The sequence below is a fragment of the Metopolophium dirhodum genome, chromosome 2 (assembly GCF_019925205.1).
Source record: "Metopolophium dirhodum isolate CAU chromosome 2, ASM1992520v1, whole genome shotgun sequence".
NCBI classification, from domain to species: Eukaryota; Metazoa; Arthropoda; class Insecta; order Hemiptera; family Aphididae; genus Metopolophium; species Metopolophium dirhodum.
This window is the reverse complement of record NC_083561.1, coordinates 22215531-22237559: the sequence shown is the minus strand read 5'-3', so window position 1 is coordinate 22237559 and position 22029 is coordinate 22215531. Positions and strand designations below refer to the sequence as shown.

General features: G+C 27.6%; 1 protein-coding gene across 1 annotated transcript in view; it reads right to left on the bottom strand.

Moving 5' to 3' along the window:
• LOC132939344 (carbonic anhydrase 2-like) overlaps positions 1–491 on the bottom strand; it is a 35781-nt gene extending 35290 nt beyond the window's left edge. Inside the window, exon 1 of the mRNA XM_061006448.1 lies at positions 80–491. Coding sequence (XP_060862431.1) covers positions 80–119 — 40 coding nt within the window. The 5' untranslated portion in view covers positions 120–491. The remainder of the gene's footprint in view (positions 1–79) is intronic.
• Between the last annotated feature and the right edge of the window lie 21538 nt (positions 492–22029).

Sequence of the window (22029 nt, the reverse complement as noted above, 5' to 3'; positions counted from 1 at the left end):
ATACGCGGTCGTCGTGTCCGCGTTACAATAATATAACACAGCACGTTATAAGGTAAAGGATGCTATGCATTTCACTTACCGACGGTCCAAAGCACTGCAGCTGCGAGTTCCACGAGCATTGTTATGTTCTCGTCGCTGGCCGAAGAGCGTGTTATGACGATCGGACTCGGGAGATTTAAAAAACCACAACAATACTGTCTTCACAACACGATATGCGGTGGATTTGTGAAGTCACGGTGCAGTATTGTTCCTATATTTCGGTTGTTCTGTTTGATTTTTCGGCGCGACTTGACGTGCAACGACGATAATATAATTGTCGTTGTCGTGTATTTGTGTACTGATATTGTAATATTATAATAATATATTAATTGTATGCTATGTGTGACGGATATTATAATACGCGGACCACGCGGTACGGACGTATTGCAGCTAACGCAGACGCCGATTGTCTGTGAAGTGTGAAGTGTGAAGTAGTCCGGGAGCCGGGGAGCCCAACTCGTGTCGTTGCACTGGAGCAAGTCTTCGCGTGCACGCGCCCCCTGGCGGCGGTCGTCCGAGTCGGTGGCGCGCGCGCGCTCGTTGCTCCGTTATTGCAATAATAATAATTATTATAATAATACCTAATACTATAATATAAATTATAATATCTTATAAGTATAATTATTGTTATCTGTACAGTAACCAATATACATAAAATAATACAGTGCGTTAAATAATTATTGTATTTTCGAGCATTGTTATTGTAATTATTAATTAGTAATTATTATTACCATCCTCGTCGCCGCCAACGCCGTCTGACGAATCCGGTTTTTTTGCACGCATATTATACTCGATAACTAACTACTTATATGCGACATTTACCCACCAGGCATGCACCAGAATTTTTTTATATCAATGTCACCTCATCACGCACATTTCATTTCACATAGACAACTTTAATTATGTGTTACATATGTTACAAGAAAAATTCTAAATCTTAGTTGTGGGCTGTGGCCAACGAAATTAGTACAGCGTCTTGCGTCTATATAAATACAAACATTTCAAATTATTGACATTACTACAAAATTTATATTAATGTACCTATTGTTTTATAGTCATGCTAGTATATTATAAAATGTTATTTCCAAAAATTAAAAAAATTCACAAATAAACTATTTAATACATACCTAATAATTGTGATTACTATAATATATTACAATTATGTTATATATAACTAGCAAATAAAATTATAATTCATTATAGTAGGTACATATTTTAATAATAATAAAAAAATTACGAATTTCGTATGACATTTTACTTTTCAAAATCTTGTAATCTCTTTACTCTTGTTGTATACCTACAACATACTTGGCTTAAAACAAATATTGAAATTTGACGACAGTCTCGTTTCAACCACTTATAGTTGGAACATTTTTTGACCATAGTCATATAATAATTATTATATTATTCATTTTAAGGTTTTTCATATTTAGTACGAAACGCCTAAACAATCGTTGTACATATTTTGTACCATATTATGAAAAATATTCAAATGTCGGTCACAACTTACCACTATAGGTTTGCGCGCGCTTGTGTGTGTGTGTGTGTGTATGTCTATACAAGAAAGCGGTGGTTACATAAAAACACTCAATTCGTGCCCAATATAAATTATGAAGATAGTATACTTAATAAAGTAATAAGTAATAATGTATAATATATATTTTACATTTGCAGGATAACCTGTGATGATTTGCACAGACCCAAATGTTTTCACATGGGCCGCTGCAGTAGCTGGTACAATTTGTATTAATGATAAATGATAATATAGTTATTGGGATGTCATGATGTTTTTTTTTTCGTAACCGCAGCATGCCTAAGGGTGCATCACTTTTGTAAGATTTGTCCTTTCGATATAGGTACCTAACATTCGGCGAGTACACTGAGTTGATGTACGCTATTGAATGCGTTAACATAGAAGGCATTTAAAAAATATTAGGGCAGTACTACCCTAGTATATGGCATGGCGTATTGGCGTGTATAACTGTATAAATATCGAGTATTATACAGGTGGTAATAGTGGTATCTATTTTATATGTAAATATACCCTCTATAGCTATTGCCTATAGATTACAACAGTACTTAACTTTTTTTATGTGTATAAAACCAGAATGGATGAAAAAAGTCGTCTGTCGATGAGCTTTGCCGAGAGCATTGTGCGTAAAGCGATTTCGAATTTATAACGGTATTTATTATACCACGCGTGGTATATTACACACTCTGTACGCGGCCATTTCGTGTACCTATTATAAGTTATTAGTATAAATAGTTATATTATAATATAAGTATTATGATATTATATATTACATACGTCCGAGCCAGTGGAGCAACTATTATAGTCAAACTGGGGTCCCAGTGTGACTTTTTTTATAATGTGGCCTAGGGGCCCTGTAATTTAAGTCTTCTCTCGTCATTTATACGCTTGTCATTGTACTAGACATTTAGGGTCGATCAACTGCCGATTAATATAGGGTTCTAATACATACTATTCATTATAAAAAATTTAAAAAAAAAAAAACGAAAATAATCTATTGTTGGTATTTGGCTCTTATGGCCTTATGTCAGTTAATATATTGGGGGACCCAATCCCAATCCTCTCGGTAGTTTCACCATTGGACTCCTCCAATAAATAGTGGCTAGTACATTTTACTCACTTCAATATTACAACACGCGTCGATGGTTTGACGATTTTCTATTTTACTGAAATATATTACCCATAGGTATGAATAATATAGGTATTATGTTATTACGTTACCTATGTTCGATTTTCAATTCGAAAAATATTGCGTTATTGTGTGATCTTTAATATTATATAGAACCCCTCCCTCATCCATTTGTTGAAATCGATCCGATTTTCAAAAACACAATAATCTTTTATAAGTAAATGTGATATATTTTTTGGTTAGCGATTTCTCGGTTGTGGTAAGCATATTCGACATGGAGTCACAATAGGTGTAATCACTAGGATTCAGAGTTATTTAATATTTTGTTTCATTACACAATCCATCATATTTTCACTCAGAATGCGGATAAAATCGTTTTTTTTTATACCTAGGTATAACAGTATAATACGTATATATTATGTATTGTATGAAAATTGATGACAATAAGGCAGGAATCGTATTATCGTACCTATATCCATTACCTTAATTATATATTTTACCTACAATGATGGCAATGATGTCGCTGGAAAATTGGTTTTGTTATAATATTTTCTATGTACATTTTTCACAATCGTCATTTGATAATATTACACTATAATAAACGCGTCACGTATGCCATTGCTATATTATCATGTTTATGGTATATTTCGGGTTGAATATCCTGTGCGTGGACGAATAATCAATCTTATCGTATTTCGTTATCAACATTATTTATTTTCTATATTTATTATATTATAAAATATTGATTTTAGTTAATATATTATATTGATAAGGCTATTAACAGTATACGGGATTGATTAATATAGTATTGCACTTAAAAGTTAAAACACGTAGAAAACTATAGTATTATCCACTATATAATTGATAGTTAAACCGGAGTACAATATTTAAGCGAGAAATGCTTAAAAATATATACTATTATATTATATTATATTACATTTTTTATATATATATTTTTTATTCGTAAAAATTTAGGAACCTAATTTTCTATTATGATTATTGCTTATGAATTTCACAGCCATTTTCCAACTGTTTTGGTTGTTATTAGGTATGTACATTTTTAACTTATTAATATTACAATAATTACATAAATATGTTTTTGTGCTGGATTCTGCACGATAAAAATGTTTCTGGCCGATTTTTCGTGATGTTTTCGTTGTCATATGGTCACTTATTAACAAAGACATATTTATGATTCATAGACTTTCTCTGTAGAGGAAAAACATCGGGTAGCATGCTATGGCTTTATTATATTATGGTGTTCTTCGAATTCATGAGTTTAATTGCATTAGTTTATTGAGGCCCAGACAGTGGCATCAATTATTGTAAGACGCAATGGTGTGCACAGTGCATTTGTATACTACATGATTTTATTTTATTACATGTAAGTTAATCTATACGTAGTACCTATAGCAATTTTGTATCGGTTTTATAATTTTATACCTACCTACATTATTGAATAGGAGGTACTTGTCTATATTATAATATATATTGATTATGGGTTTATTTCGATTTTATGGAATAATGTGAAATTACGAAACCGATTGAGAATTATTATACTTATCTACAGTCTAAACAACATAAACAACATTACGATTTGTTATAGGTATAACCTTACATATCGAAAGAAGAGAAAGTATTTCGTTAAGTACTGAAAATTGTTTTAATAAACCTGTTAATATTGTCGTAGGTCAAGTCTTACACAAAGCATTTTACAAATAAAAAATGTTCACAAAGACACGAAGTAGATACTCACAATTTGATATAAATAACAATTTATATCAAATTGTGAATATCTACTAACAGTGAATAAAAAAATATTTCGCGTAGACGTATATACCTAAGCATTTTATTATTTTATTAATAAACAAACAGAGCTGAAAATTCTGTTTAATCTGTTATCACACGTTTTTTTTTTTTGTTCGAGCTTAGGCCGTGTTTTAAACAATAGTTTAATATTTAAATTGTTTTTTTGTTTAATACTACAATATAATGTTTATCTATAAGCCGATGAGTGGGTAGAATTTGAGTAATCGCTGTAGATTATTCAATTATTGTCTTAATTTTTGGGTTTAATTAATTATAGGTACCTATTGTAAATTGTAATCGTAACTCATATCCTATATTATTAAATCATAAATCTCAATTAACTCTGTTAAACATTTTAATTTAGAAACTTTAATAATTTTTTACGTAGGTGCCTATCTATTATCATGCATAATAGTGTAATATATTATTTTATTAACAAAAAGTGTTGAAGTTAAACCTAGATGTTCTAAAAACATTTATTAAAGTTAAAATTTCTGAAAACATATATATATATAAATGACCCTGAAAACCAAAATTATATAGAATAGCAGTAAGTACCTTCGCGCAGTCACGTACATCGACTTATAATATGTCCTGATTTATATAAGTCTATACAATTCAAAATTGAATGATTATATAACAAATAACTAATAGATGATGTTGTACTTTTTAAATAATTTAATATTGTTGAGCTATAATAGTTTATGCTAGAAGCTAATAATAAAAATAAATAAATAAATGTTGTAAGTACCTACCAAATATTTTTTTTTGAAGTTCAAATTGATATCATTAAAACGGTAAACGCATTAAGTATCTAATGTCAGAATGTCTAAACAAGAAGTGTGCTAAATTAGTTGCTATAATTATTTTATGAAATGGTGGAATGACTTATTACATATTATTATTGTAATAATTACTAGTAATCCCGAACATATTATTCTGCTTGATATTTTACCTATTCTCAACACCAATTCTAAATAATATATGTGTATCATTATGTATATATAATAACAAGCATTAATTTGATTATTCTGAATGTTGTTCAATAATTATAATATTACTCATTTTAATTTTCTTTTTAGGTATATGTATAATATAATATTGTAATATTATCATGCGTGCACTAGATTATGTTAATAAGCGTAATAATCGTAGAGTTAAGAGTCAGAAAGACTGAAAGCTAATAAATAATTATATTTATATTTTTAGTCGAAGGTTTCATAGCAAGAACAATAAAACAATAATAATATATTAGTAATTATGATACTCCATAAGGAGTGTTTGGTTAAACAAAAGTTAAATAATATACACCTATTTGTATAAAAACTAACAATAGTAGCTATTCGCCTAATCATAATATAGCAACGAAAATCGCTACGTAAAGTATCTACCTACGTAGATAGCATAAAACTAAATATAAATCTAAAAATTGAAATTAATTTTAATTATACCTATATATCAAGGGCATTTTGAGAAATTAAAACGAATGTTAATGTGGTTTACGTGTTTCAATAAAAATGTTGAAGGATTTATAATAGGTAAGTACCAGCAACACTTACATTTTTAAAATAATTCATCGAAAAAAGGAAATTTAATTTTATTGCTCTAATGTATTTTAAGTTTGATTATACGAACGAGTATTTATTCTATAGGTACCTATACAACATCCTTAAGTGCTTAAACACTTTAAAGTTAAGATTCTCGTGAAATCTATGGTTTTTATGGACACTCACTTCCGAGTTCAACGTAATCCCCTCGTTAGATTTTTTTCTTCTTTTTCATTATCAGCTATAAAAACGTAATTATATTTTAATTTTAACCTCACAACAATGGAGATTATAGTGATGTGAATTTGTGAATAATACACGCGTTCTAAATGGGGCATTATATACACACTGCAGCGTAGATTTATTTTCTACGATTCGATTCACACGGTATCATACACAGTTTAATACCTATACGTAAAATACTACAAGGTATAAAATGGTATAATACAAAAAACAAAATTCCGTATATTATATTTACAATTTACATCACTAATTAGTAACTTTTAGAGACTTCTGCAGTAATGGATTTGTTTGTATCCCGCACCGATGCCGTGTTGTGATGTTAAGAGGTTTCGTAGCATATATAAACAAAATAAGAAATACATTCAAAATATGTTCGTAATGACTACCTACCGCCTATAATGAACACATGATAATCAATACTGATATTGTAAGTAGGTACCTAGTTATAATATTTTAACGATATTTCAAATATAATATAATATGTACACCTGTCATTAGTTGTATTAAAGTATGTTTTATTAAATAAAAGGATGTATTGTTTTTTTTTCAAGAAAACATGTTTTGACATAGGTACCTATATTGTAAAGTTATTTTGTAGAAATAAAGTATAATGTTATGGTATTTATATATATTCTATTTGTAAAAATAAAAAATAAAAAAATATAAAAACCTATTTGATTTTTATTTTTTCACCGGTTAATTTCAATTGAAGAGAATAATAAATATATTTTGCATGAAAAATAAGTATGTGCCTATATTATATGTTTAACAGTAACTTTAATTTTAACAAATAAATATTTTTCTATCAATTATTTTATTTATCATGGTTAACTTATTTATACTTAATAATATTTTATACTAGACCGGGAGGCTAGTATTTTATATAAATTATTATGTATTTAAAAGCTTCATTGAAAAATGTGAAATTATATTTAGTTTTATTTTTAACTAAGTTGTGTTAAATAATACTATATATTATATTTATATAGGTAATGAAAAATCTGACATCATCTACAACTTACTGATGAATTAATATGTAGTCCACCAATCTGTAGTCCATTTATTTTGTTGTTGTCAATACCTACCTAGGTTATATTTTCTAAAAAAAAGGCGAACATTATAGTAAAATAAATCAAGAGTGGCTTCACAATGAAAACGTGCTTTAATTTCGAAACGAATTAATTGATTGATGAAAATGCAGTGATTGATGCGTATTGTTTATTGTTCCTATAAACTCTTGACAGTATATAAGGGCGTTTCATTATTCATTTATGCCTTATGGTCAATTTACTATTTGTTTTCGGTCACGTTTGAACACATTATACGTATCTCAACCAGTCGGAAAATAATTGTATAATATTATGCACACTTACATGAAAATAAAATGTTTGCACAGTTGAAATTGTTTTTTAGGTTAAAATAATTGATGTAATGTAATATTTAAATTGTTATGTTCAAATTAATAATAATATTTAAAAAAATTCTTCTACGGTATTGTTTTTAGGGGGAAAGGACATAGGGACTTTAGTTATTTACTATGTAAATACTTCAAATCAATACGTATTCGCGCAGCTTTAAAAATTTTATGGTAAAAATAAATTCTAGAAAACATAAATAAACATTATAGATTCCACCGACAGTCATTGCGTTTTAATGAATATTTTAGTTTGGTGTTTTTTAAATGTATATTTAATATGTACCGTACCCCATCAGGAGGTGTTAGGTACGAAGAAATACTCTGACTGAGCCCGGGTCTTATAGCAACACGTCATAATATACTTTAATATTTTAAGATTTTCGTACGAACAATAAATCGTTGTAACTAGAAACAAGTATTAAACAACTGCAACTTGTGGCTGTAAACTTTTGGAATGAAAGAATATATTCTTAGCCATAAATACGAAAAAGCGATTAGGTATCTATACCGATCGAATAACATTTAATCACTTACTTTTTAGACAAAAAATTATTCCACAAAAACATCAATTAAAACACCACGAAATGCATCATATTTGTGACGAATAGGAAGCATTGCACCTATTATATAGTGCACAAATCAAAAATAAATAAATAAATAGATAAATCTATTAGCTCGCCGAACGTGCAGGATTCGAGCGAACCACAGAAAATGAACGATTAGTGCTCTGGCATCCTATCGTGTGAAGTTTGTCTGGACTATATAGTGGCATTGACAACTCTGGGGTTGTGGCGTCGTGCCACTAAATCCATTGTAGGTGATGTACAACGTTGCCAAGACGTCGTCCTACGTCTCATCGTCAACTCGTATCGGTACCAAAAAACAAAATAAAACTGTGCTGTTCACCGTAACATTATAATGTGTTTCTCACTGCAGTCGAGGAAAAAATTATATTATACAGGTTTGCACAGGTCAGCATTGAAAATCATGTCAGCCCAGCGGCCATACGCATTAACTGTCTTAAACAATTCTCCGGTTAAAATAATAATGTGTCGACGAATGCCATATTATGACGTCGTTACTTGTTTCAACTATATAATATTTGCTTGTGATATTTATTTGTTTTGTATCAGGAAGCTTTATTAACGTATAAATATTAAGCATTGCGACTTTATAACTTATAAGCATGTGAATAATGGATATATATTATCATTGTGTATAATATGTCACATACTCGCTTACTAACATTCTAATAGTGAAATTACTATAATAGGTATCATAATAGATAGATGATAAATTGATAAATAAAATTGTTCATCTTCGTGGAGCGAATATTCATTTTGCACACTTCGCAGGTAGCTGCAATGAAATAATACAAATCTATGCGACTGTGCAGTACAACGAGGACTATAGACACCATTTCACGAAATTTACTAATTTTAATGATCTTGTGTATAGTTTTTATAACTATATATAGTAACGGTATAAACTATATAGGTATAGAATACATTAATATCTGTAAATAATATCATATAATATTATGATATATTGCATTGAAGTACAATATGTAAACAATAAACACCGGGATCAGAAAAAAATATTCTTAAGACTAATATATTACTTTTTGCTAACCATTGAACAATCGACCAAGTTTATAAACTAAATTACTTAATATTCGACACACCACACACAGTTGCTGTATTTTCCTTACTCGTGAACATTAAACGTCTTAGTTAAGAAATAACTCATACCTATATAATATAATAATAGACAAATAGTGATAAGTAGACTAGGAGTGAAGTTGCCAGAGGGCGTCTGTCCTAATGCAGTCCTTAGTTTTCACTTTGAACAAATTAACATATATATAGACGATTATCGTTACCTATCATAGCTGACGACATCAAATATACGCTGACTATTCGGCATGGAGTTAATTTGAATGCAAGGTAGATTGTACAAAATAAATTAAAAGTATATTATAATATAAAATGACGGTCTTGGCCATAGTCCGTGTATTCCTAAAAATGATTAATATACAGAGGGAATCGCCAGACATGTTCACACCCTTTTTCTTCAATAATGGAGTTGTTAAACATCTGATTTTGGGGTTTTTAAATATACTATTTAAAACACATATTTTCAAACTATTGAGTTTTTTTTATCATATACTTAAGGAAGGGAAGGTCCTATGGACATAATATTATAAACTTCTATTTTTCAAATGAGAATTGTCTACGGTAAATTATTTAGTGTATAATTTTTCTAAAAATGTAGACGTATCAGAATCAAAATTCGTATGAGTAGTTTTTCAGTTATTTTACTTGGTGATCTACTGTGCTGTAAGGATAACAGGTTTATAATGATGATGGGTTTGTAAGATACGGAGACTTTAGTGATTTGAAAATTTTAGTGTTTAATATTAATTTATCAACATTAATAATTTGAAAAATGGCCTAAGTATAATAAATACTAGATCCAATATTACACCTATTTTATATCCTTGTAAAAATATTTTCTTAAGGACTTTTGTCCTTGTAGTACAACAATTTTAATAACTGAGAATTTACTCCTTTGAATTTTGAATTAGGTAGGTACCTACATCAACATTTTTAAAAACAAATATTCACTAAATGTCTAAATGATTTACAGTAATAAAGGGGGAAAGACAGAAGTTTGTATTGTCACAGAACACTTCTTAAGTAGTAAAAAAAAATTCAAGAATTTAAAAAATGGCCTTTTAGGAGGTATATCTTTTTAAAAATTCCAAAAATCAGAATTCGAATAAATTCATGATTGATGTTTGGTGAATCACATTGTATAGTATATGGACATTGGAATACCTATTGAACAAATTTCGATGTGTACCTACTTATTTATAGATATACGAAAGTAAATATTTTTCTAAATTATTGTGATATCATATTTTATTGATATGACTAATTATATTTGTATATTATTTATAAAATAGATAACTTGATATTTTTGTCTTTTGATAAAGGTCATCAAACCAGTATTATAAAGACAATTGAAAGCGATTTAAAAAAATGAAAATAAAAATAAACACATTCTTACAACTAATTGGGGATTTAGTCTTTTACATATTGATGAATGTACATAATTTAAAAATAATTTTCAATACTAAATAGTGTTCGCGTGAGTAGCACAAGAAATCAATTTAGGTACAGTTTCTTATGTTGACTTTAGATACACTATTTAACCATTATTCTAATAAGCATACATTTATCACATTTATGTCTCAATTGTCTATTTAATTTGGCGAAGACACTAAACCTACTATAGACGAAAATTGTATGAATCAACATTATTTTAAATCAAGGCCCAGTGCCCCATGGTCTCTTTTAAATCAATAACTACAGACATACAACAGTAGTACCTATATTAGTAAATAATTACCTTTGTATTGGTATTGACTTGTAAGTACAGTCTATACAAGTCGTAGACCGCGATTTTTCGATAGATATTGTACTATTAGTACGTACCTATTTAGTAATATTATTATTATCATTATTAATTTAAGGTTGATAGCCTTGGCTTTATTACATAAACAGCAGAAAATATCCAATTTATATAATTAATCTGTCATTCATAAATAGGTCCGGAGAAGGAATTAAATTCAAGCTATACGAAATCCGTTACTTAAAATTATTTCTTTCAATATTATTTTGGAAGAGGGGACTAGTGGACTACTATAATAATAGATAGTAATTAACCACCTATAACAGCTATTGATGTATCATTAATATATAAGCGTGCTTGCTTTCTCGTTATAGAATAATTATAATAAATCTTTAATTTGTAGGGATCAACTAAAATCCTTATGACTGATAGGTAGGTATGGGATCTTATACTAAGTTAGGTTAACATGGTACAGTTAATATTATTAAAGTATTAATGTATTATCTATTATTTATTATGTATTTATATGCATACTACTATAGAGAGGACTTGTTTAAATACCTGAATGTATTACGGACACAATACCAAAATGTATCTAACCTTAAATAGTTAAATATCTTGGAGTAGGGCAAATAGCCATGAGGAAATCAATCGTAGAATTACGATTGTTATAAAAAACGTAATAATTAATAAATTAACTATTTTTTAAATAATTAAACATTTGTACCCGGAAAGATTCTGAATGATAGGCGTTAGTACTTATAGTTGTGAATGTGTGATATATTAAAATATGTATAAGTACATAAGTGTTTTTTTTTCATGTATAAAACTATAAACCCACCGTATTACAGAAATTCCAACTATTCAATTTAAATGTATTTATGTGTAGGTATTAATATCTAGTGTTTTTAATTTTTAACATTTACTAAAAATACCTAGCCGTGTTTAAAGATCAGAAAACAAATAGTGGGAAAGAATAGGCTGGTGCTCTGCCTGTACAGTAGGTGTTGACTGTTGAGTATACATCGTCATTGAATAAGTCACTGTAATATGTATGTGTTAAATTTTAATTCAACGATTCGTCATTACATACGAAGAACGCTCCTGAGGGTCTTCCCTGTCTGTCAGCCTTTGTTGCTATGTATATTTAACTATACATTTATATTTATATTAAAGTAATTTAATTTTACTAGTAAGTACATATACGCTGGCGTTTGCATGATTTAATTTTTACCGAAAACATTACATTTTAAAATGCCATTGTGTGTCTAAAATATAATAATATATGTGTACCTAATCACTAATCATATACTATACGTTAAAAGTTTCAAGTACCCACACAATTAATAATAATTTCAAACTACAACAAAATAATTAAAATTTTTATTCTTCGTTTGAATATATAATTTCGTCCAAATTTAACCTAAGATAATATGTAACTATAAAAAGAAATTTCGTTTATATATTTAAAGATTTTTAGTTTACAGTATAATATAAACTATTATTGAGGATCATTGTATTCGATTTTCGATCCTTAGCTATAAACTTTGAGAATATTTTATACATTTTTAATTATATAATAATTTAGAAATTTTAATGATTTTGATGAATTTTGTGAAAATTTGATTTTCAAATGCTTATAAATCGAAATCCTGCCTATATGTATCTTTAATATTATTAAATATCTATAGTTAAGACTTATGGGAAACTTTGTATTTTATTTTCAAGGTTTTTGATCGAGCGAAAAATTTTTTATCGGTATTTATAGAAAAAAAACTGAAGTTTTCAAATAACTATAAATAGTTATTTTCCCCTTATATTGTTTTGTTGTTTCAACTTATTTTGAAAAGTACCTACTGCGAGTTATTTACTATTCGGACTCCCCAAAGTAGATACCAACTATAGATCCAATTTTCTACCAGAAACCACTCTCAAAGTTCTGAAAATCTGAGCATTTTTACAAGGTGATGACTGACACAGAAATAAAAAGGAACAGGTACATTTTTGTAAAATCAATACCTTCATTGCACCGTTCAGAATCTATAATGTCCTATATAGATTATTTTGCAAAATTCAATTTGGAGCATATAAAAATGACGTAATTAATAATATTATACCATCCATATACGGTTTCGAGTTCATTTATAAATAATATTTACATTGACTCATGTCTCCTCCATGTATCAAAAAACAAACACAAGTGGCGGTTGACATATTATTATACTGAGAATCGAACACTTCTCACACAATATTAGTTATATATTTATATATTAAAATATTTTAATTACTGTCTGTAACAATAAACGATGTATTTTTAACGATGTCATGCTTCCAAAAACCATTTATCTTAAGTTGTGTTTACATTTTTTTTTAGAGGAACCTACCTATATAGTAATAATAGGCACACAAAATAAATAATACTTATTATTGTTAACATCGTCATAAATCATAATAATAATAATAATAATAATAATAATAATAATAATAAAATTGTATTATTATTAAATCGTATTATTGGAAAACGAAAGAGTAGTACCTACATGCTGATAAAATAACCAATATAGATACCTACAGTTCTATAAAATTCGATTTTTTGTTAAATGTTGAGTAAACTACAACAATTGTTATAATCTACATTTTTTTTACTATATCTTTTATAATAATTAAATGTTATCTAAAATAATATCAGCTAGGTATTTTTGTTCAAAGATTGTTTTTACTTATTAGGCACCTACGCAAAAACTATTAATTAAAAATAATGTCAACTCAATGAAATGATGATTAAAATATTATGATGGATAGAATAACATCAACAATAACCTCTATCAATTATCATTGGTTGGCATTCGTCTTAATAATTAACCATTGCAGGACAAAATATTTATGTGAATAATCTCAGTTGATTAGCAGCTATCCTTTTATTGGTTTTTCATAAGATGAAATTGGTACATTTAAGTTTCTATACTCAGTATTTAAAGTTGTAACTTTTAAAAAAAAAATATTTCTTTTACAAAATGTGATGTCATTGCAAAACATCATAAAAAATATACGTTTTTAAAAGAGTTACAACTTGAAATATTGAGTGTAAAAACTAAAAACTTAAATATATCATTTTATGAAAAACCAATAAAAGAACACCTAATCAACTAATCAACTGTAATTATTCACATGAATATGAGATTAAAAATGTATTTATTATTTATAATCATTATCATTCAAAAAAGCACCTACTTAAAAGTGTTTAACAATAAAGAATTGTTTGAATAAAATATTTTCAAAAAAGTTGAAACTCTTCGAAATAATACGAGTATAAGTACAGACACAATTAAATGGATCACCTTGTATAATATATTGTTTCGTTGTGCATCTTTGAAAGTGGACACCTAGGTATAGTAGGTACCTATACTGTCCTTGCAATTTAAAGAGGCATGCTGTGACCTACTCCAATTGATTGACACACTAGGGGTTTTAAATAATATTATCGTATTGATTTGCATGCTTTGAAAGTTTTAATGACGAGCACACAAATCTTAAATATGGTATAGATATTTTAACATTTTATATAAATCATATTGATACGTCTTAATGAACAATCATTAGAATTTTTTATAATACTTAACCTACCTAACCTTCCATTTTCCAAGCAGTACCTATACTATTATATATACGTTTATGCATCATTTTTATTAGTATTTACCGAGATGATTAGTTGTCATCGAGTGCCGTGTGCTGAATGCTGATAGTTGATACGCATCCGTATTCCATCCATAATAATATGCTGTATTAAATATTTTAATATAGTACCTATAATAAGGTTGTATAGCCAATAATAAACAAGTAGTACACTCGTTAGTACCTACATATACAGGCCACCTCTACATCAAATTTTGGGTTCACGTACTAAATGTTTTTGCGGGCCCTATACAAATCTTCCAATAAAATACAACCATGTTACAAGTGATACGGCCGTATACGAGTGTCCTATACACGATTTATACTTAAAATATTATAATATACATTTATATCTATAAAATAAGTATTCCTATCAAAATTTCAAAAATTACAAATTAATTACAACGGGATCCTAAAATAGCAGGAGCCCTGTACTCCAGGTCAGTTTTCTGTCACATGGTACCCATAAAATAGCCATTAGTATTTTCAGTTGAAAAATAACCAGCGTTGAGATGCGTATTAAAGTTTATTCGAGTCGTGTCATGGCTTGAAATAGCGATTGCCTGTAATTGGCGGCGGGTATGATAGTTTAGCAATAGATATTATTCAATGTGCGATGTCAACTAACAGTTAAATGTCTACCAAAAACTTACTTAGTGTGAGCATGGTATAACTACCTATAGGTACGCGGTGATTTCAAAGGAAAATTAATACAAACAATTAATAAGTAAAGTCGGATATAGGTACTTTTTCCAATCACACCAAACAATCAATAGGTATGTAGTGTGTAATGAAAAATATACCTATAATGGTAAACCATAATTTATTATGTTGCAGTACAGGTAAGTACCTGCGTTAGTCTAAAATATATACATTTGTCTTGATTATAAATAAATAAAACCACGGATTCCGTTGTGCTGACGCACTTCGTCCAGATTTTATTAAATAATAATAAATATTAAATAACTTTCATAATAAGTCATAACTGCTTCGCGCACAGTGAATTACTTCATCACCCAAACGATTTATATAGGTAGTGAATTTGAGATCAACCACGACAGAAAAACATCTCAATGAATTGATCTCAAGCCAATTTTAACAAGACAGCAGCGAATTAATAATATAGATATTTAAGTATAATACGACCTCGTGATAACTGATAACCCCATTATTTTCAAATCCAGGACTGGGTAATGGGTTCTATTAGGTAGACATCTATATAATATGTAACTTGTAACATGTATATTATATTGTATAATATAAATATATATTATAACACTAAGTATTGACTAAGACTGATATAATATTAAAAAATTAAAACATAAATAAAGTAGGTATATTTTATTTGTAAATCTCAGGTCAGGTTAGTTTATTGGTACTTTAGGATATTTTTATTTTAGAGCACCCATACAATTTAAATGGACAATAATATGTATCTCTCGTATTTAAATATAGCAATGTCACTTTCTCTTAACTTCACGACTAGGTATAATATGTAAAAAATAACCAAGTAAATACTACAAAGTAAACTTTATTAAAATGTAATTTTTTTCTTAAAAAAAAAATATTAATTCATTTTTATCCAGATATTGAAAAAGTATCAAATATTTATTAATAATTTGTTAACAAAAAAAGATAAATATTTATATTAATTTATATTTGTATTCAGTGTAAGAGTTATATATTTATATTTCGATAACAGTGGAATGGGTAAAACATTGAACAGTAACCCTGAAGATAGACGATTCAATGATGCAAGGACTCTTAAGCGTTGCAGGCGAATCCGAAAATAATTGAAATCTATATAAATAGCGTAAAGGGTAAATTTTTCAGAAGGATCGTGTATCATATAAAACTACAACTGTTTAAAATTAAGGTAGCACAGACTTTCTAGAATCATGGTAATTATTGTATATAAGACTTTAATGGTCACAATTCAAATATTATAATCTCCCACTATAATTACAGTGGACCTTATGAAATTAATTACACAAAGGCCGGAGGAGAAGTGTGGCCGGAGGAGAAGTAATGCTAACGCGGTTCCTCCTCCCGTCCTCGATTCAAACAGAAAAAAAAAAAATTACACAAAGGTAAAAATAATATATTTTATTAATCTTAGTTAAAATGTATAGTAATTATTGATTGAAATAGTTCATAAATGTGCCTAAACATTTTAAAGTCGTGTTAAAAAAAATGTATTTTTATAAAAATTTTTGCGCATACGCAGTTAGGTAAGTTAAAATACGCGAACATTGGTATATGTATAGACAGTCGACATTCGACAGGTGTGTATAATTAGTGTAGTAGTAGGTACGTATGTATAACTTTATAATTAGTTGCGGTAGTAATGTAGACTATAGATATTCAGTTATTATGTATGTACTATTATACTACTATGTACCTACACTAATCGTAAACGAGTTGAGAGAAGACGTAATAATAATACCACTAAACGAACGCAACTCTGGCGTTTGACAACTATAAGTACTGGACGTCTATGACCATAGATTGAAAGCTTAAAACCAAAATAGTTACCACTTATTTAAATTATTTCGATGTAAGTTCCTTTTTTATTAATAAAAAAATAAAAAAATAATACTGTTTATTAATCAAATGACAAATGGTATAGTTACAATGTATTTTAATATGTATATTGGCATATTGAGTATGTGTGTATTTAGTGCCGTGACATATCTACGTGGGATATGGGGGTCATATCCCCCCGGAACCCAAATTATGTACACAATACAACATGTATATAACAGTATGAATATAATATGTGTATACTGAATGTCTATTAAATATTATATATCTCCCCCTCGAAAAAATCCTAGATACGCTACTGATTTAGTGTATATATAATGTATATTTCGTATAAAATATAATACATTATACATACAAGTCATTGTCAATAGTTATTTTTTTTAAACAACAATAACTAAAATAAAATGATTTTAAGTGTTATAATAATATGTATCTTTTATAAACTATATAAGTAGCCAAGTAGGTACAAAATAGTGTTCAAATGTGTAAACGTTAAATGTTGATAAATATACCTAGTAGGTAAAAAATCAGTAGATTTGTATAATATAGGTTTTGTGCATAATATTTTTTTATATATATAATAATGCTATCATTAAGTATTTTATATAATATGTACCATTGTAGCTATAGCCTATTATAGGTATATAATATTATACATTAATGTTGTACTAATTTAATTTTGACAGTTCCACATTACGGTTTATCAATTAATATATAATATAACTATAATGGGTATAACTGTAAACGATTTACACATAGCATACAATAATAATATGTCTGTTTGTTATGTCAGACTATTTGGGTTGTGAATTGTATTCTGTAGATAATTGACTGATGACATTGACCAATATACGCATACAGTTTAAAGGATATTATTCTCACTTTATTTTAACAATGAATGTTCTAACGGAAATCGATAATATATGTCTCAGACCACAGTAGTTGCGGTGGTTTCTTAGAATGTGGTCAGTTTTCAATAATAGTTTGATTTTTTGATCGAAGTAAAAAACGATACATCATACAGGTAAAATATATATCAGTTTTCTTAGATTCAGGTGCATATAATGTCATTAATATTATATTTATTTATATTCATTACTCATTAATAGCTGTGATGCAAATATACCCATTCAGAAAGCATTTAAAATACTTTTTTGATTTTACTTATAGTAATTGTACAAGTACCTATGAAAGAAAATTCATTTGGTAATTTAGTAATTAGTAATTAGTAATAAAAAATTGAAACGTTACAGTTAATAGTATCATTAGAAATTTGTACTACATATACTTAATTTTATCAAAAAAAAGAAAATAAATAAAAATTTGTATTTTTTTTAATTCAGAGATAATTTAATATTAAATAAAAAAAAAAATTCAAATACATTTTTAATAATTTGATTTTCACTATAGATTAAATAATGGTTAATGATTAGGTATCAAAAAACAGTACGGAATGTGACGAATAATTCTTTTGAATTTTGTAAAATATTTAATTTTCAATTACAAATACCTACGTGGCTACGTCCCAGGTCCTAGACAGTATTTAAATAAATTTACTGATTTACTCATATACCTACTTTAAAATACTTATAATTAATAAATAATATTTATGTTTTATAAAACATTCATAGAATATTCACTATTGATAAAAATTGAATATAAATTTTAGTATCAACTACCTAATTTTTATGAAATGAGAAAAAAATAAACAAAAACGATACTCGAGACATTCATAATTATTTGGATGAATGATAACTCATTGGATAACGCAAATTATAAAAACGTCGATTAGTTATAAAAAAAGTTTTTCAAAGATAAATTTTATTGTCTAAACATCGCCGGGCGCCGATCTGTAATCGTCATTAGTGATAATTTTTCTATTACTTTTAGATGTATTTGAAACAATTCTACCAAGTCGATTTTTGTTTCACATTATTTCCATCGTATCGCAGAGACTTAATAGGCTAGGTAGATGCCTAGGAAGTTGAAAGTCAGTAGCAAAATATTCAATATTAAAAATGTATGTATGCATTAGTATTTTACCTTTTTTAAACTGGTTAGGGTAGTTGTCAAAAAAAATACTGTAACTCAAAAAATGTAATAATTTGTGCCACTTGTCCGGATAACCAGAATTCCTAATTATTCATCAAATAGAAAAAAAAAATATCAGACAATTCTAAGTTCTTATATCTATTGTTGTGGTGAAATTAAAAATTCCAATATTGGAATTAAATTTGAAAGTGATTTACAAGGCTATATTATACAACCTATATCTACTGTATAATTTAAATAACCGTGTATAAATGATTTTGATATTGGATTTGGTTCGTGATAATTTTTCAAAAATGCAATGGACATTTCGTTTCTTTCAATTCATTTTAATCCAAACTATATAAGACTGAATAATATGCGTATAGCGTTAATTCAAATAAAAAATTGTGTATATTATTATAATATATACGTCGGTATATGTTTCGTATATATTTTCTAAATCTAATTAAAATTTTACTTTAAAAAGCCTTTATTTGGAAAAAAAACGAATCATTTTAATAGCTCCTTATTGTCTTCTGTGCTTTGATGAAGTCATCGTTTTTCGAAAACTTGTATTATACTATTTATATATATGAAAGTAAACATAATATGCAAAAAGTACCTATTATTTCAGTACAACACCAATAAAATTGGAGAAATAATAAATTAGTCACTCGAAAACTTTTGCCATTTCGTCAACATGGTGCCATGGGCCATATTATGAGCTTTGACTTTGAAGACACCAATATTGCAACCAAGTTATGTATACGCGTTGCATATTTTTACTTATAAATTATGTCGTTACTCGTTGATTATTAATCGACCGGGTGCTTATAAGTTATGATAAGTAATTTATTGATAAAAATTAGCTATAATTGACAATTTGACGTACTTCGACTATACCTTTACAGTCTACATACTATAGCTACATGTAAAAAATCACGGAATTTAAAATTTAAAATTAGAAATTTGTTTGTTTAATTAACCATAAACATCCTATAAAAATATATAATATCTTTTTCACACTTGATAAATTTACTCGTAGTGGAATAAATTGAGAATAGTTTTCGTTGTAGATGTGATTTTGAAAGTTATATAGTTGTTTAAATACACCGGTGGATCATTCTTAAAATAATTTTAATTACAAAAACGTGAAAGAATCTAAGATTAGAATCATATGTGTATATAAAAAACGCGTGCAAAACAATAATTCTCTCAAATGTGTTTATTTTGCAAAAAAAAGTTCTGCTATGTAAATTTTTTTGCCTGAATTGTTATACGCATATTCGTTGAAAACATTTGCAAATTAACATACGCATATAGATTATAAATAGAATTAGTTGGTGTATAAACTATTCAATCCATAATTCTATCATAGTGGTTAAAATAAATAAATATTAAGATATTTTGTTAGCACTAACCCTATAATATTTAAAAAAAAATTTCAATCGTCGAAACTTTTTTTATAGCTAAATCCAAAGAATGTTATAATAAGTTCATGTTAAACAGGTTTAATGTAACTTGAACAATTTATATAACAAACGTCTAAAAAAATAACTAATACTGAAATTGAATGTCGCATACTCTCATCGATTGGCAAATACTTACTTGAGACAATACAAATATATGACAACTTTTCGGACGTTTATTGCATTTATAAATAGTTAGGTAAGTGTGCCATAGGTAAGAAGCTTGGGTGATACAGTAATATTTCTTTTACTAAAATACGTTTAAACGAACTATTGGCAAAATATAACAATTAAAATAGATTATAATATAAAACAATATACTAATAAGAATGAAAATTATATAGTTTTCGAGGAAAAGTATTTAATTACTTACATTGGTAGGTACCAAGAATACATTTAACGTAAGTATTAAAACTGTATTTTAAATACATACTTATTATGATTAGTATTGAGTGATTATTAATTTCACTAATTTGTATTTGATAAATTTTAATCCTAGATTATGAGCGGGGCGATTTTTCTATAATGTGTGTGTTTTTTTTGTGACACTTTGTCTATAAGTAGTAAAAATGCTTGCATTTGAAACTTTGATGGTGGTTTCTGGTAGTAAATTGGATCTAGTTGGTACTTTTTTGGGAAGGGGGTGGGGTCAAAAGTAAAATATCTCCAGTTTTTTTTAATAATATTTTGGGAATAACAAAAAAAAAATTAAGGAGAAATGGGTTAGCAAAACTAGTTTTTGACAAAATCAATTTTGTGAATTTATTACATGAATGACATTTTTAAAATAATTTCACTCTTTTTGAGTTAGGTAAATATAGAAATTTGACATTTTGGATTTTTTTTAGTTATTTCCCTAAAAATGTTTTTACTCGGTCAAAAACCTTGATAATTGAATACAAGCGGGATTCTCATTATTTGTTCATGTACCTTTCAATTAAAGAATATCATAAATACATTGTCATAATATATTTTAATAAACGTTTACTGTTAGATTTTTGACTACTATATATTCTCCATATTTTCGAACATTTGCAAATTAATTTGCAATTAAAAACTCATAAAATGATGGATATTCATACCAAAAATTAAGGGCGTCCGCAGGAATTTGTCAAGGGGCAAAATATTCTCCTTTTTACATTTTTTCTCACCATCCTTTTAGTTATAAAGTATTTTTGTGA